This window comes from Octopus sinensis, linkage group LG8, assembly GCF_006345805.1.
Source record: "Octopus sinensis linkage group LG8, ASM634580v1, whole genome shotgun sequence".
NCBI lineage: Eukaryota > Metazoa > Mollusca > Cephalopoda > Octopoda > Octopodidae > Octopus > Octopus sinensis.
The window spans coordinates 6501065-6516811 of record NC_043004.1 but is presented as its reverse complement, the minus strand read 5'-3'; the positions used below and the strand labels follow the sequence as shown (position 1 = coordinate 6516811).

The window sequence follows — 15747 nt, the reverse complement described above, 5'->3', positions numbered from 1 at the left end:
AGGATTCCCTAGTTAATATCAAGATTCTGTTGATTGTAGTGTTGTCAGTTGCCAGTCCACCTCGACTGAAGAACCTTCATTCCAGCCATGGCCATCCCATTTTTTTCAGCGCTGTCTAGAACCACATTACTGAATGTGTCCATTGTTGTAAGACATGTTTGAGTTGGGAGATATTTAACAGCTATTTTTAGCAAAGGCATAGTACTCCTAGACAAATAAAAGTAAGCTCATTTAAAATCTACGCTATTAACAGATTTTTAAAAATTACATCTATAAGGGTATGGGTATGTGATATTAAGAAGTGTACTTTGCATCTATGTCACTCTGGGTTTGAACTTACTCTGCAACACCTTGGGTAAAATATCTTCTACGGCATATGAGGTAGACTGAAACTAGCAAAGAAAATCACACAGTCTTGTACACTGAAAGCTGAAAACATATTTAGGAGTAATTGACTCTCATTTTGGTCGCTTCCATTTCAGAGTTGATAAAGCATCAACAGCTGAAGGTGAAATAAGCATCAGAAATGCTTTGACCCATGCAGAAACTTCAGGATTTACTCAGAGGTTTTGCAAGCTCTTCTAAATCCATTGCAATGTTGGAAACACTTCCATATCCACTATCAGGTATCTCTGGGTAACAAGCACTTTGCCCCTTAGTCTGTACACTTCACCTGAGTAGGCCAACAAGGACAGTTAGTGCTCACTTACAGAAGGGTTCCACTTGAAGTCATCTGCGATCCATGATGGCATGGGTTGGGTGGTTTAACAGGATCCAATGGATTGTCATTCACAGTCTGTTTTGGCACTAGTGAGAAACCTGGCGACCTCACAAGACAATGAAACCTAAGCTTTATAGTAGGAGATGGAGGTTAAGGTAAGCAAGAAGGTAGTGGGGCAGATTCCAAGAAGGAATCGCTAATTCCAAAGTTGTACTTTTTAGTAAATAAAGCATCGTCCCTCTCCTCTCTGTCTAAGTTTTCTCAAGGTAACATTAAAAGAATACATTTTGTAAAATACAATGAGTTTGTCTTTATTTAATTTACCAAAAGACTTTAAGCATACAATTTATTGATGGAACATAATCATGGTTACAATGAAATGAATGGAAGTTGTGAAAGTAGAAGTCTAAGAATAACAGGAAGAAATATGTGTGGATGGAAAGTTATATAGTCTAATGTTACAAGTAGCAATGAACGCTAAGAGTAAATATTAAACTGAGACAGTTTTTTTTTTCAAAACACAATAGTAATTTAACAGTAATATTTCCTGAGTTCTTTTGGCATGATTAGACCAGAAAGAAAGTATTAGTGCTTCTGAATACAGAAAATAGTGTGAATATTTAGTATATAAAATCATCTTGTGTTGCTTTCTCTTCTTTTGTAAGTCTGGGGCGACAAGGTCTCACATCTGATATCTTGAGCAACAAAATATTGAGTAGGAAACACCCAAGGGCTCCCAGGTTTATATAAAATGACCAGCTTGGGTGAGAGAGTCCAACAGATCTCCACCCAGTATTAATTTCAGCCTGTTCAAAGATATTTTTGTCGTAGATACTCGTCTTGAAGAGGACAAGAAAGATCACAATTGAAAGCAGAGTGAATGATGCTGTAGAAAAAGAAAGAAAAAAGAAATAATTAAATAAAGAAGCTAAGAACTGTAATGTTTGTTACCACTTTAACATGGATGTTCCATACGGAACAATATTACTACTCTTTTTTAACCCCAAAAGGACACCTGCTCCAGCTCATTAATGACACAGAACCTTTTCAGTAGAGTTACTACCTGCATTTCTTATAGAGATTTTAGCTACTTTGCAAGCTGAGAACTGTTTACAAAATTTTAAATTTATATCCTGACTCACTTTTTTTTTTATATTCTTTTACATGTTTCAGCCCTAATGCTGGGGTCATGCTGGAGCACCACTAGTGCTATTTTTTCTTTTTACTCGTTTCAGTCATCGGACTGTGGCCATGCTGGAGCACTGCTTTGAAGAACTTTCAGTCAAATGTATTGATCCCAGCTCATACCTTTAAAACCTGGTATTTATTCAATCAGTCTCTTTTACTGAACTACTAGGTTACAGGGATGTAAATACACCAGCACCAGTTGTCAAGCAGTAGTGGGGGGGGGGGGGAGAAATTTTGATATATATATATATATGGGCATCCAGCTGTAGAAACTCTGCCAGATCAAGATTGGAGCCTGGTGCAGCCATCTGGTTCACCAGCCCTCAGTCAAAATCGTCCAACCCATGCTAGCATGGAAAGCGGACGTTAAATGATGGTGATTATGATCATATACAGGTGTTGGAGAAATTAATGGAAACACATAGCATCAAAATTTTGAAATATCTATAAAACCAGCAAAAGCTTGTTCATTTTTATATTTTTTGATCTAATATTAGTGTTGCTTAATGTTTTGCTAAAACTGCTGTTTCTTTTCAGATACCATCAGAAAAAGGTAATTAAAATTCATTAAATCTATCGGACTTTCAAAGAGGTCAAATTGTTGGATACAATGGAATTCTTGATGTATATCCAGTAGCAGGATCATTCCTGCTGTATGATGCCAACAACTATGGCCATGCTTTGCATAGCATACTACAAGGTTTTTACCCAAATCTTACTTGACCAGTACATTCTTTTACTTGTTTCAGTGATTTGACTGTGGCTATGCTGGAGCACGGCCTTGAAGGGTTTTAGTTGAACAAATCACCTCTAGGACTTGTTTTTTAAGCCTAGTACTTATTATATTGGTATCTTTTGTTGAATCGCTAAGTTACAGGGATGTAAATACACCAATACCAGTTGTCAAGCCGTGGTGGAGGGACAAAAACAGACACACACACACACATATGTATGATGAGCTTCTTTCAGTTTCTGTCTACTAACTCCATTCAAAAGGCTTTGGTCGGCCCAAGGCTGTAGTAGAAGACACTTGCCCAATTTGCCATGCAGTTGGACTGAAACTGGAACTATGTGGTTGGGAAGCAAGCTTCTTATTTCTTTATTGCCCACAAGGAGCTAAACATAGAGGGGATAGTCAAAGGGATTAAGTCGATTACATCGACCCCAGTGTGTAAATGGTACTTAATTTAGCGACCCCGAAAGGATGAAAGACAAAGTCGACCTCGGAGGAATTTGAACTCAGAACTGCCAAGCATTTCGCCTGGCGTGCTAACGTTTCTGCCAGCTCGCCACCTTAAAGCAAGCTTCTTACCACACAGCTACACCTGTGTCTATGTATATGCAAATATTTTTTTCTGGGTGTGACTTAATACTGGATCCAGTAGTGAGGCCCTGCTTCAGAAATTCCAGGGTTTTGAGAAGTGTGGAACCACCTCTTAGCCACTTTTGTTCCTAGGTCTCTTCTGACCCTAAGTAGTAGTCCCTATCAGGGTTTCAGGTAAAGGTTAATTAACATGTCATGGAATTGCCTCCAAAAGACAGATGGTCACAAGCAGCCCAGTAGACTCAAGGCAGATGAAACCTTTCAGCTCTTTAGCCACACATCTAAGAGAAGAAAACTCCATACAAATCCTGCATCTTAATAACTACTGGGCTCACAGCACTTACTGCATCAGACCAATACAAGACTAAAGGTCACGAGTATGGGACTGGATCTGCATAAACCATGCCCATTACAATAATATTCATAGGGCAGCTTTTCAGTATCAGAATGCTGGGCATTTGTGTCTTGCTGAACCGTCATTCATTGAAGTGACAAGAGAATTCACAATATATGTTGTTGGATGTTTTGGAATGATTTGTGAAGATGTAAATTAGTTACCCAATTGGATTCATATCATGCTCCTACAATTATCATGGACTACAACTATATTGACATTTACATTTTATATACAATTTTCATGGTTGGGTATAACTTTATTTTATATACTTTTCTCTTTAAATTTTTAGTCGATTTACTTACTGTAATAATCTTTTTTATATAATTTTTAGTTGAATTTTATATACGTTTTCTGTGTGGATCCTGTGTATTTTATATTTTTACCTGGTGTTGTTGTTTTTTTAACATTTTAAACCCATGGTATCATTTATATGTAATGAAGTGTAGAAGCGTGGATATATAAAGTTTGTTAACTTGAATTCTATGTTTGTTCTTAAATTAAATTCTTGATATGTGTGTGTGTGTATGTATATATATATATATATATATATATATATATATATATATATATATAAAACCCTTCAAGGCATTGCCCCAGCATGGCCACAGTTCAATGACTGAAACAAATCAAAGATAAGAGAGATTAGGAGATGAATTGTTTGTCATAAGGTCATGGGAATACTTCAGCACAATGAATGACTAGCAGCAAAGTAGTTGCAATTCATATTTGCTTTCAGTTTATTGAGTTATAAATGTGTGTGAGTGAACGAACATTTTACATATTGAAACTTTGGAACTTTGAACAACAAGCAATAAAGTGATAAGCTTACCAGCACACCCATTCCATACATAGAGACCAAAAGGTCCGGTGATAGTCTCTATTGGTTTACCAAATAAATTGAACAATGTAAATCCAGCAGCCACAACAGCCCAAACAATTGCCAATAAATGCAGAACCACGACAGTTATCCACATACCATAATCCATTAAATTCATGTCTTTGATATTCTGGCTCACTGAAATAAATACAAAAACTCAATTAATTATGATTTCATTCGGCTACAGACAATAAAAGAGGTTAAGAGGATAATATAATTAATAGGCACAGACACGGCTGTGTGGTTAAGTAGCTCACTTTGCGACCCTGTGGTTTCATGTTCAATCCCACTGTGCAGCACCTTGGGCAAATGTCTTTTGCTATAAGCCCTGGTTTGACCAATGTCTTGTGAGTGAATTTGGTACTTGGAAACTATGTGGAGGGTTGTCATATATACGTGTGTGAATGTGTGTGTGTGTTTGTCTCCCAATACTAATTGACAACTGGTACTTGTTTGTTTACATCCCCACATCTAAGTGGTTTGGCAAAAGAGACCAATAATAGAAGTACTGGACTTATGAAAAACAAGTACAAGGGTCAATTTGTTCGATTAAACTCTTGAAGGCAGTGCTCCAGCATGGTCATGGTCCAACAACTGAAACAAGTAAATGTAGGTAAAAGAAAGTAATTAAAATAAGCCTTAATATATTATTAGTTCTTGTTTTATTTTAATTAGTTAATAGTGGAGGTGCATGGCTTTGTGGTTTCAATTCCTGGACTGGGTGACGTGTTGTGTTCTTGAGCAAAACACTTCATTTCACTTCATTTCCAGTCCACTCAGCTGGCAAAAATGAGTAATGCTGCGAAGGACTAGCGTCCTGTCCAGCTGGAGAACACATACACCATAGAAACTGGGAAACCGGGCCCATGAGCCTGGCTAGGCTTTAAAAGGGTGCATTTATTATTTATCAAAGCATTTTAAAATCATGGTACATCCAAGTGACAATCCTTTCTGCAATTTGTACTTAGTTAATTGGTTCATTTTACATATTTTTACATGTCAGCACGAGTCTGAGGAAGACCTAGCATTGAGGCATTGTTTCATGGTCAAATACCCTTCCTGTTGTTAACCCTTAACTATTTTTCAAGTAAGGAAATTTTTATTCCACTTGTCTTCAAAAATATAAGCACAGGGAATGTCAACAAATATCACCTATAATAGATGGCACTTCCCCAAGGTGCTGTGCAGTGGGACTGAACCCAAAATTACATGGTTTGAAAAGCAAGGTTCTTAACCATACAGCTACACCGAAAAAGAAAAAATGATATTCTTTAGTTTTAACCGATCAAAAGAAAAATGTGGAGACACATCTGACAGATTTAAAAGGGCATTTCAGGATTGGTTTGATATGAAGGTAGTAGTAGCAAATTGTGGAATTTGCTAAAGTTTATTGGTAGCTCATAGTAGAGAAATCTGGGGAAGTGTGCCACAGTCTAAAAAAGAACAAATGCCAAGTCAAGGTTAAAGGATTGTTGTTTAGCTCCTAGTTAGTACTGACTGAACAGACATGTGATCAAAACACTTCCAGCCATGACAGTTATGCCTTTTTTCTGCAGGCAGTATGTAGCCAAGTATGTCAGGTTGCTTTTGTGTGCCACTGGTAACATGTAGCTTAGTGCAACCTGTTGCAAGACTGAGCCATTAAATACTAAACTGTTAACACCACCAAGCCTTTTGGATACCCTTCAAGAGGAAAAATAAGATCCAGCAAAGGTCGAATGAACTCAAGAGATTCAATGGCCCTCCAAGTATTTTATAACCTCATCATCATCTTTTAATGTCTGTCTTCCATGCTTTTCTACTATATCATAATTTGAACATTCCTCGTGTTACATGTGCTATGATTTGAAGAAATTGTATTTTCATTTTGTGAAAGTTTGATGGTATCTATAGACAGTATAATTGTTATACTGGACCGATTTATATGAAGCTTGATACTTGGATGAAATAAAGATACATAAATGAATTTAGAAACAAAAAAATAAATAAATAAAATGAATTAAATGTAACGGGATTTATTTTTGATTTTTCAGATATTTTTTTTTTAGAACATTCAATATGATGCATAGAAGAGAGCATAACACTTTTCAATCATCTGAAGCCTGACACTCTGGAAGCTGAAGGGCTAGGAAAAAATAAGAAAGGCAGGACAGACTCCAATATCAGAGGCAACAAAATGCCATGGAGACACAAGAGCAGCAGGAAGTAATACTTCAATTTGAAACAACCAGGAAAGCTTGCTTGAGGGAACAAGAAACACCAGAGCAGAAACAACAGAGGTTAGAGTCTCAAGCGATTAGAAAAGCTCACTTAAGATAACAGGTGTTAACAGAAAAACTTCAAAGTGATGCAGCCAAAAATGCTTGCTCCAGAGAACAGGAAACATCAGAGCAACAAGTTGAGTTGGAAGTGTGGTGACAAGCAGCCTTTAAATGCACTCGTACTTCTATGTATAATTTTCCCTCACGGGCTATTCTTTACTGGAAAGCAATACTCTCGTATTGCATTACTAATTTTATATATATATATATATATATATACGCATGCATTAGGACTTAAATTTCTGGTCTGATGACCAGGTGTGCATTTAACCTGTGAAGGTGTGTTGGACTCTAAGCTGTGGTGAAGGCAACTAACTAAGTAGATGTCGAGTTCAAGCAAATAGCCTAAGATATGTTGTTCATCAAGCTTGTGACTAACGTTTGCACCAATGTTCTGCTATCATCATTTCCGAAATGTGTAGTTGGTCATACATAAGCTTTCACCACTGAAAACAAATAATTTGTGTAAGTAATCCAACAGTTATAATATTGGTTGGTGGATTCTCATATGTTGAAGTCAATGGGACAATCCACTGTACGTCCAAGACTACATTATTCAATGTATACCTTCCTCTTTTAAAGTCAGAGAGCATGAGATGAGATTTGGTTGCTGTTTGAGAAAGACAAGCAGCTGCACAGAGAAATGTCAATAAAAGAGGATTTATCAGAAACATAACATTCCTTTCTTTTGAATATATGAAGGTGGTAATCTGAGAAAACTCTGTTGAGTCATCTTGAACCAATTCTCACAACTGGCCTCTGTAGGGGTAAAAAACTGTTTAGACATAAAGTACTCGAGTGACTTTGAGGAGACTGATGAAATAACTAAAATAGACATAGAAGGCGCAGTTTCTGAGCTTAGATACATTTAACTAAACTTGAAATGTTTCCCAGAAATCAATACCTTTTCACTGAAACTAAACACAACTTTATTTAGAAAGCTGAATAAATATATGCTTAAGAACACGTAACCAAGTTTGTTTATTGACTTATATATTCTTAAATTCTTTACATAAAGTATTTTACCTCAGAATCTAGACTGACAATACAAACTTGTTGATGATTGTTATAAATGTTACGAGTGTATAAAAACAAATAGATTTTTGTGGAAAAGAGCAAATCATTTCAGAATTTTCTAAGAACCAATAAATGATGTAATCACAGCCATAAAAGTATTGATTTCAAATTTTGGCACAAGGCCAGCAATTTTGGGGGAAAGGGTAGTTGATTACATTGGCTCCAGTGTTGAAATGGTACTTATAGTACAGCTATAAAAATATTCTTTTCTACTCTAGGCACAAGACACAAAATTTTGGGGGAGGGTCCAGTTGATTAGATCGACCCAGTACACAACTGGTACTTAATTTATTGATCCTGAAAGGATGAAAGGCAAAGTTGACCTTGGTGGAATTTGAACTCAGAGCATAAAGACAGACGGAATACCACTATGCATTTCGCCCAGCGTGCTAATGTTTGTGCCAGCTCACTGCCTTACAGCTATAAAAATATTAATAGCTTTATTAATGTTTCTTGCTTAGAGAAGGACTGAAATTTGGAAGAGAGATTAGTCTATACTAATAACCCCAGTAGTTGACTGGTACTTTACGTTATTCAGCCTGAAAATATGAAAGACAAACTTGACCATGTGGGATTTGAACTTGGAATGTAGCAGAACAAATACCATAAGGCATTTGACCAGATACTTTAATGATTGTTATTTCTTTATTGCCCATCATCATCATCATCGTTTAACGTCCGTTTTCCATGCTAGCATGGGTTGGACGGTTTGACTGGGGTCTGGGAAGCCAGGAGGCTACGCCAGAAGGCTACGCCAGGAGGCTACGCCAGGAGGCTACACCAGGAGGCTACGCCAGGAGGCTACGCCAGGCTCCAGTCTGATCTTGGCACAGCCTCCTGGCTTTCCAGATCCCGGTTGAACCATCCAACCCATGCTAGGGGCTAAACACAGAGAGGACAAATAAGGACAAACAAAGGGATTAAATCGATTACATTAACCCCAGTGTGTAACTGGTACTTAATTTATCGACCGCGAAAGGATGAAAGGCAAAGTTGACCTCAGCGGAATTCGAACTCAGAACATAATGTTTCTGCCAGCTCGCCACCCTTTAATGATTCTGACAATCCACTGTCCTTGTTATTGTTATCATAATAATGGTTTCAAATTTTGGTACAAGGCCAACAGTTTTTTGAGGGGAGGGGGAATTTGATCACATCACCCTCCTCCATACTCAACTAGTACTTATTTTATCAACACTGAAAGATTGAAAGGCAAAATCAACCTTGGCGGTATCTGAACTCACAATATGAAGCCAGAAGGAATGCCACCAGTTATTTTGTCTAGCGTGCTAATCATTCTTCCAGCTCATTGCCATAATAATAATAATAATAATAATAATAATAATAATAATAATTGTGTACAGTGCTCAGGTGCACTACAACTCATCTAAAGTGTATATATAATCAGGTGTAGTTTCGGCGGATTTCGGAAAGCATGAGGGCCTTAAAAGATGCAGTGTCATGGCAGTCAACAACTGACGCAGGCAGTTTATTCCATGCTTCAGCAACTCTGAGCGTGAAAAAATGTTTCCGAAAGTCATGAGAGCTGTATTGTTTTCTGACTTTGTAGGCATGTCCACGTGTGTTAGACACATGGAGATCAAAAAGGTGTTCAGTGTTGTTGTTGGTGAGGTGGTTGATAACCTTGTGGGTGTTTACCAAGTCCGTCGCCAGACGCCGGAGCTTCAGTGAATCCATGCCCAGGGAAACAAGGCGCTCAGAATATGGTAGGTGTCTGATGGAGGGTATGCGTTTGGTTGCACGTCTCTGGACAGATTCCAGGAGGTCAATGTTCTGTGCAAGATAGGGGTTCCAAACTGATGATGCAAATTCCAAGTGTGGTCGTACCATAGCTGTATACAGTTTTAAATAGATGGCTGGAGAGCGGCTAACAAAAGACCTGCTGAGTGATGCCAAGACACCCTCGGCCTTCCTGACAATCTTAGAGATATGCTTTGTCCAACGCAAATCACTGCTGACAGTGATGCCTAGGTCACGCTCGCAAGAGGATTTCTTGATATCAGTGTTGTGGAGGGAGTATGTGAACGCAGGGTTTTTTCTCCCAAAATGCATGGTGGTACACTTGTCCACAGCCAGTTTCAGTTGCCAGTCTGTGATCCATTGCTGCATTGTGTCTAGGTCTGATTGCAGGAAAGAGTTGTAGACATCAGGATCTGTCCTCTTGATTTCAAGGTACAGCTTGATGTCGTCTGCATATTTCAATACTGTGGCATTCTTTAAATTGGCATCTATGTCGTTAATGTATGCCACAAACAAGAGGGGACCAAGGACAGATCCCTGTGGTACACCCGATGACATCTCATATGGTGTAGAGTGCTGTCCTAGAACTGTGACACCTCCTTTCGGCTGAGGATGAAGGATTTCAACCAGTTAAAAAGGTCATCCCCCACACCCATTGCAGAGAGTTTCACCATAAGCCTTTTGTGTGGCACAGAGTTGAAAGCCTTAGCAAAGTCAAGGTAGACAACATCCACCCATGAGCCACTGTCAGTAATCTGAGTAATGTCCTCAAGGAACTCGACAAGCTGGTCACTGCAGCTGGAGTTAGGGACAAATCCATATTGTGAGGGTCGGATGAGACTGTGAGAGCTCCAGAAGTTCCAGAGTGTTTCTCTGACACACGATTCCATCAGTTTTGCAATACAGCTAGTGAGACTGACTGGGCGATAGTTGACAGGTGATGTGCGGTCGCCCTTTTTGAACAGAGGAATGACACTGGCAGTTTTCCACTGCTCCGGAGTAGCACCATTGTTGAGACAGTACTGGAAGAAAATAGAAAGCTGGTGTAAAAGGAAGTGCCTGCCACGTTTGAGAAGCAGGTATGTAACTCCATCGAGACCAGGGGAGGCATAGTTGCGCTTATTTTGAAGGTGACGTCGCAGCATTGCAGGTGTAAATTCCATAGTTGTTATGGAGTTTGCTGTTAGTGATGGTGAAGATGGTACATCTTGACTTTCAACAGTGAATATGTTTGCATAGCACTCGGCAATGAGTTCTGCGCATTCCTTGGGGTCGTCAGTGATCTGGTTTGTGTGAGGGTTGCGAAGAGGGCCCACTGGAGAGTGAGGTCTCTGCTTTGAGTGCACATATTTCCAGAAAACCTTACTGTCAGGATTGGCTGCTATGCACTGTTCAAATTCAAGCACTGCTTTTTTTGTTACTTGCTTGAGATGGTTGGAGGATTTATTCCGCTTCTTCCTGTTGGTGTCTGATTTATGCAACCTGTATTCCTGTTCAGCAGTCCGACGTTCCCTCCTGGCAAGTCGGACCGCTGAAGTTTCCCAAATTGCCCTTTTGGGGCGGTTCTTCTTTTTTTGTTTACGTGGCACTGATGCTGCACATGCTGCCCATATTGAGTCCAGGATACTCTGGAGTATAGTATTCACATCTCCAGAGTTGTAGAATTCACGCCAGTTTGGGTGCTGTAGTTCAGTGTGGTACAGGTTCCAATCTGCTCTCTTCCAATCGAAGGAAGCAGATTGGAGATGGTTCAGGTTTTTGTTGCCCGCAAGAGCCAGATTGGCGATGATCATAGCATGATCAGAGTCACCTAGAGGTTCCTCCGTAGTGCAATTGATAACCGCTTCAGGAGTTGTGGTGAAGAGCAGGTCCAAGGTGTTGTCGCCTCTTGTTGGAGAGGTGACTACTTGTGACCAGTTTGAGTCCAGCACAAGCTCAACAAAATCGTTTGCACTCTGTGGCCAATGGAAGGTCTCCCAATCGATCTCAGGATGATTGAAATCGCCTGCAATAAACACATAAGTGGCTGTTTTCCTGGCAGCAGCTCGGAGGACATTGCAAAGCTGTGTGTCCCGATGGTAACTTGGGGGACGATAAACAACACCAAGCAGGAGTGTTGACATGGTCATACGCACGTCACAGAAAAAAACTTCTTGTGATTCGTTCAAATCGGCACAAGGAATTACCAAAAAATTTGAACGAACGTAGACCATCACACTACCACCGGTTAGTGCGGTCCTTACGGAAGAGGTTGTACCCCGTAATGTTGAAAACCCCATCACAGAGTAAGGAATGCGCCCATGTTTCCGTGACAGTGATGAAGTCAGGGTCAACACTTCTGACGTAGGCGTTGAACAAATGTATTTTGTTGCATAAACTGCGAGCATTTAAGGACAACAATTTGTACCCTGCTCGCAGTTTATGATGGTGTGTAGAGGATGGCAGGTTGTTCTGGCTTAGTTTCCCTGAGTTGCTGTAGTCTTTTTAGTTATTGTGGGTAGAGAGCACTCAGACCAGCTGGTATCTCTCTTCCACGTTTCAGCAGTCTTGACAAATCTCCAGATTTGTCCATCTTCCCGAAGACTGAAGCTTTCCTGTAGAGCTGAGTTCCTATTCAGGGAAGCCACTACACGTAGCTTCGGACGTACATCGGACGGTAAGCCTGGGCGTGTTCGGAAGGTGGTCCGATTTTCACGCCCAGCTTTAACTGAGGCCAGATGGTAAGAGGTTGCCTCAGTGTGGTCCGTAAAAGACAACTTGATGAGCCTAGGTTTTGGGCCAGGTCGTCCAAGGCGGATAGCACCCGTTGGGGGAACGCAGCCTAGGTCTTTGGCTGAGTTGGCAGCAAAAGCCTGAAGATCAGCCATGTCTTCTGGCACCCCAATGGCAATGACTTCATGGGTGGCAGAATCCGCGGTCTTAAATGCGACAAGAGGTACAGGTACAGGGAGGTTCTTTAGCAGAGCATTCCGATAAGACCCCTCATTGTGGAGTCCAACCTGAATGGTTGCTTTTATTCCTGCTACTTCCCCTTTTAAAGCACAGATCGATTGTTGCAGTTCTGCAAGAACCGCACTGGTCAATTGGTGTTGTTGTTGTTGCTGCTGTTGCTCTAGTTGTGGTTGATTTTGTTGTTGCTGCTGCTCTGGTTGTGGTTGATTTTGTTGTTGCTGCTGCTGCTGCTCTAGTTGTTGCTGCTGTTGTTGTTGTTGCTGCTGCTCTGGTTGTGGTTGATTTTGTTGTTGCTGCTGTTGTTGTTGTTGTTGCTGTTCCGCCTCCTCCACGGGAGTGGCAGGGGGAGACACAATCGTCGGTTGTGGAGGCACGCAGGCCTGACACTGAAAAGTCCAAGATTTAAGCTGAACCATCTTCCAGAGTCTATCCATCATAGCATTATGATGGCTCTTTTTTTGGCCTGGGATCTTCTGAAAGTCCGTGGCACATTGGAGGCAGACAGAGATGAGACATGTCCCACATTCGACCCAGCGATTACGGAACGTATTTTCGGGTTCCGTACAGATGTGGCAGGTGTGATTTTCTGGGCAGTGTTCTATTTTAGAGCAGCGACCAGTCTTATCGCACGCCGCTATGGATTTCACCATGGCGATTCTGTTGCTTCTGGTCATCCGTAGAGACAGAAAATGTAAACAACAATACGATAAAAGTAAAATATAAAATATTTGTTTTTGATTCGTTCTTTTTTGTGTATATTCCTTGTTCTTAAATATTGTGTGTGTATATACACATGTTTCGTTCTTTTTTGTGTATATTCCTTTTTTTCTTAAATATTGCGTGTGTATACATAAAAGTATTTGTGCGTATAGACACGGAGAAAGTTTGTAAACAGAAATGAAATTTTTGATTTTTTTGCAGTGTAGTCCGTCACATTAAATAGTGTGATTTATTTTCACTCTGCACGTATATACATGTGTGCTACAAGTATCTATGTATGTATGTATGTCACTGCTTTATAAATAATGATCCTTTAAAGCAAAACATACATCTGACACTCTAAGGGTTCTGCCAGCTCATTGCCATAACCATAACACCAACAATAATAATAATCCTTTCTACTGTAGGCACAAGGCCTGAAATTTTGGGGAAGGGATTAAATCATTACATTGACCCCAGTGCGTAACTGGTACTTATTTAGTTGGCCTCAAAAGGATGAAAGTTAAAGTCGACCTTAGTGGAATTTGAACTCAGAACAGCAGCAGACAAAATACTGCTAGGTATTTTGCCTGGTGTGCTAATGATTCTGCCAGCTTGCCACTTTAAATAATAATAGGGAACACTCAAAACAAGGAGAATAACTGTTATCCCAGTAGTTGTAGGAGCACTCAGAGCACAAACAACCAAGTTTGAAAAATATGTTGGAGAAATTGGAATTGACATGAGGGCAGAGCAGACCCAAAAAAACGCTCTATTGAGAACAGCTAGGATTTTGAGATTGGTGCTTGGGTGTTGAGTGTCTTCCATGGTAAGTTAACATCTAAGTACCAAAGCTTACAATTTGCAGAAAGAGACCCTTGAAACCTCTACCAAAAGGTTACTGTCTGCTCTCATAGAATCAACCAGAGCAAGTAAGACTGAGAGCTCTGAGAAGTAAAATAATAATAAAAATAATAATCACTTTTGCGTATGTAATATTATTATGGTGTCAGGCTATAAGGAAGTACTGATAGTTAACTATGGTCCTTTTAAATATAGGTACTACTCATTTTTGCCAGCTGAGTAGATTGGAGCAATGTAAAATAAAGTGTCTTGCTCAAGGACACAACACATCGCTGGTAATTGAACTCACGACCTTACAATCATGAGCCGAATGCCCAAATCACTAAGCCATGCGTCTTCACATATTGAATATAATCATAACTGATAATGAAGATTATTTGCCAACATAACATGGTAGTCCTGGTTTAGGACAAATGTTGCTGTAATTTAGCCCCAAGAGACATCGTCTCCAGCTGGCTATATGACACGATCTGTATCCTTATATTTTTGAACAAGGGCATTTAGCACCCCCACCCAGCTTAAAACAATATCTGTGTATTGCGATTTCCAGGTTATTTCCCTTCATCAGCTCAGAATAATTGTTCGGCTAGAGGTGGCACTGCCAAATTCCTGTTCGAAATATATAGTTTTCAAAGTGAGAACTAGTCACTGATCTACAAAATAGAAAATTGAACAATTTTCTATAACTGATAATGATTGGGACACTGTGTGGTTGAAAAGATTGCTTTGTAACTACAAGGTTCAATCCAGCACTGGATTAAGAACTATAGAGGCCCAAAGCACTTAAAAGATTTTGGTGCCCCATATATACGTAATTCAAAATATAAACAATAATACACCATAAAATAAAATTTTATTTTTCAAAATGATACAAAACTAAGAGTAAGTTGGATAAAATAATGCTTATTTTGCATGCTGATGCTAAGTTGTAAACCATTTAATATTTCTGTGGTACTCCACTTCCTTTGATGTCCAAGGCACATGCTTATTTTGTGTAATGGTTAATCCTGCACTAGTTCAGTCCTACTGGATGGCACTTTGGGCAAGTGCTGCCTACTATAGCCCTAGACTCATCAATTCTTTGTGAATGAATTTGGCAGATGGAATCTGTATGGAAGCCAATCATATCATCATCATAATCACTATAATTTAACATCATGTTGGCATGAGTTGGATGATGTGACATCGAACTGGCCACCTGGGGAGCTGCACCAGGTTCCAGTTGTCTGTTTTGGCATGGTTTCTACAGGTTGATGCCATTCCTAACACCAACAACTTTACAGAGTGTATTGGGTGCTTTTTATGTGGTGGTGGTGTGTGTGTGTGTGTGTGTGTTACTCCCACAGCTTGATAACCAGTATTTGTTTATTTATATCTCCATAATTTAAAGGGTTAAAGGGTCTGCAAAAGAGATTGATATAATAAACACCAGACTTAAAGAATAAGTACAGAAATAGGTGTAGGTGTGGCTGTGTGGTAAATAGCTTGCTTATGAACCATATGGTTCCGGATTCAGTCCCACTGCGTGGCACCTTGGGCAAGTGTCTTCAACTATAGCCTTGGGCT

The 15747-nt window shown here is 39.7% G+C and overlaps 1 protein-coding gene across 2 annotated transcripts in view; it reads right to left on the bottom strand.

Annotated features, from left to right (window-relative positions):
• Positions 1 to 1035: 1035 nt before the first annotated feature.
• Positions 1036 to 15747, bottom strand: part of LOC115215242 (clarin-2) — a 63095-nt gene continuing 48383 nt past the window's right edge. For both annotated transcript variants that reach the window (XM_029784481.2, XM_029784482.2), the window contains exons 2-3: positions 4460 to 4645; positions 1036 to 1607 (exon numbers count right to left, since the gene is read on the bottom strand). In XM_029784481.2, coding sequence (XP_029640341.1) covers positions 1342 to 1607; positions 4460 to 4645 — 452 coding nt within the window. In that variant the 3' untranslated portion in view covers positions 1036 to 1341. The remainder of the gene's footprint in view (positions 1608 to 4459; positions 4646 to 15747) is intronic.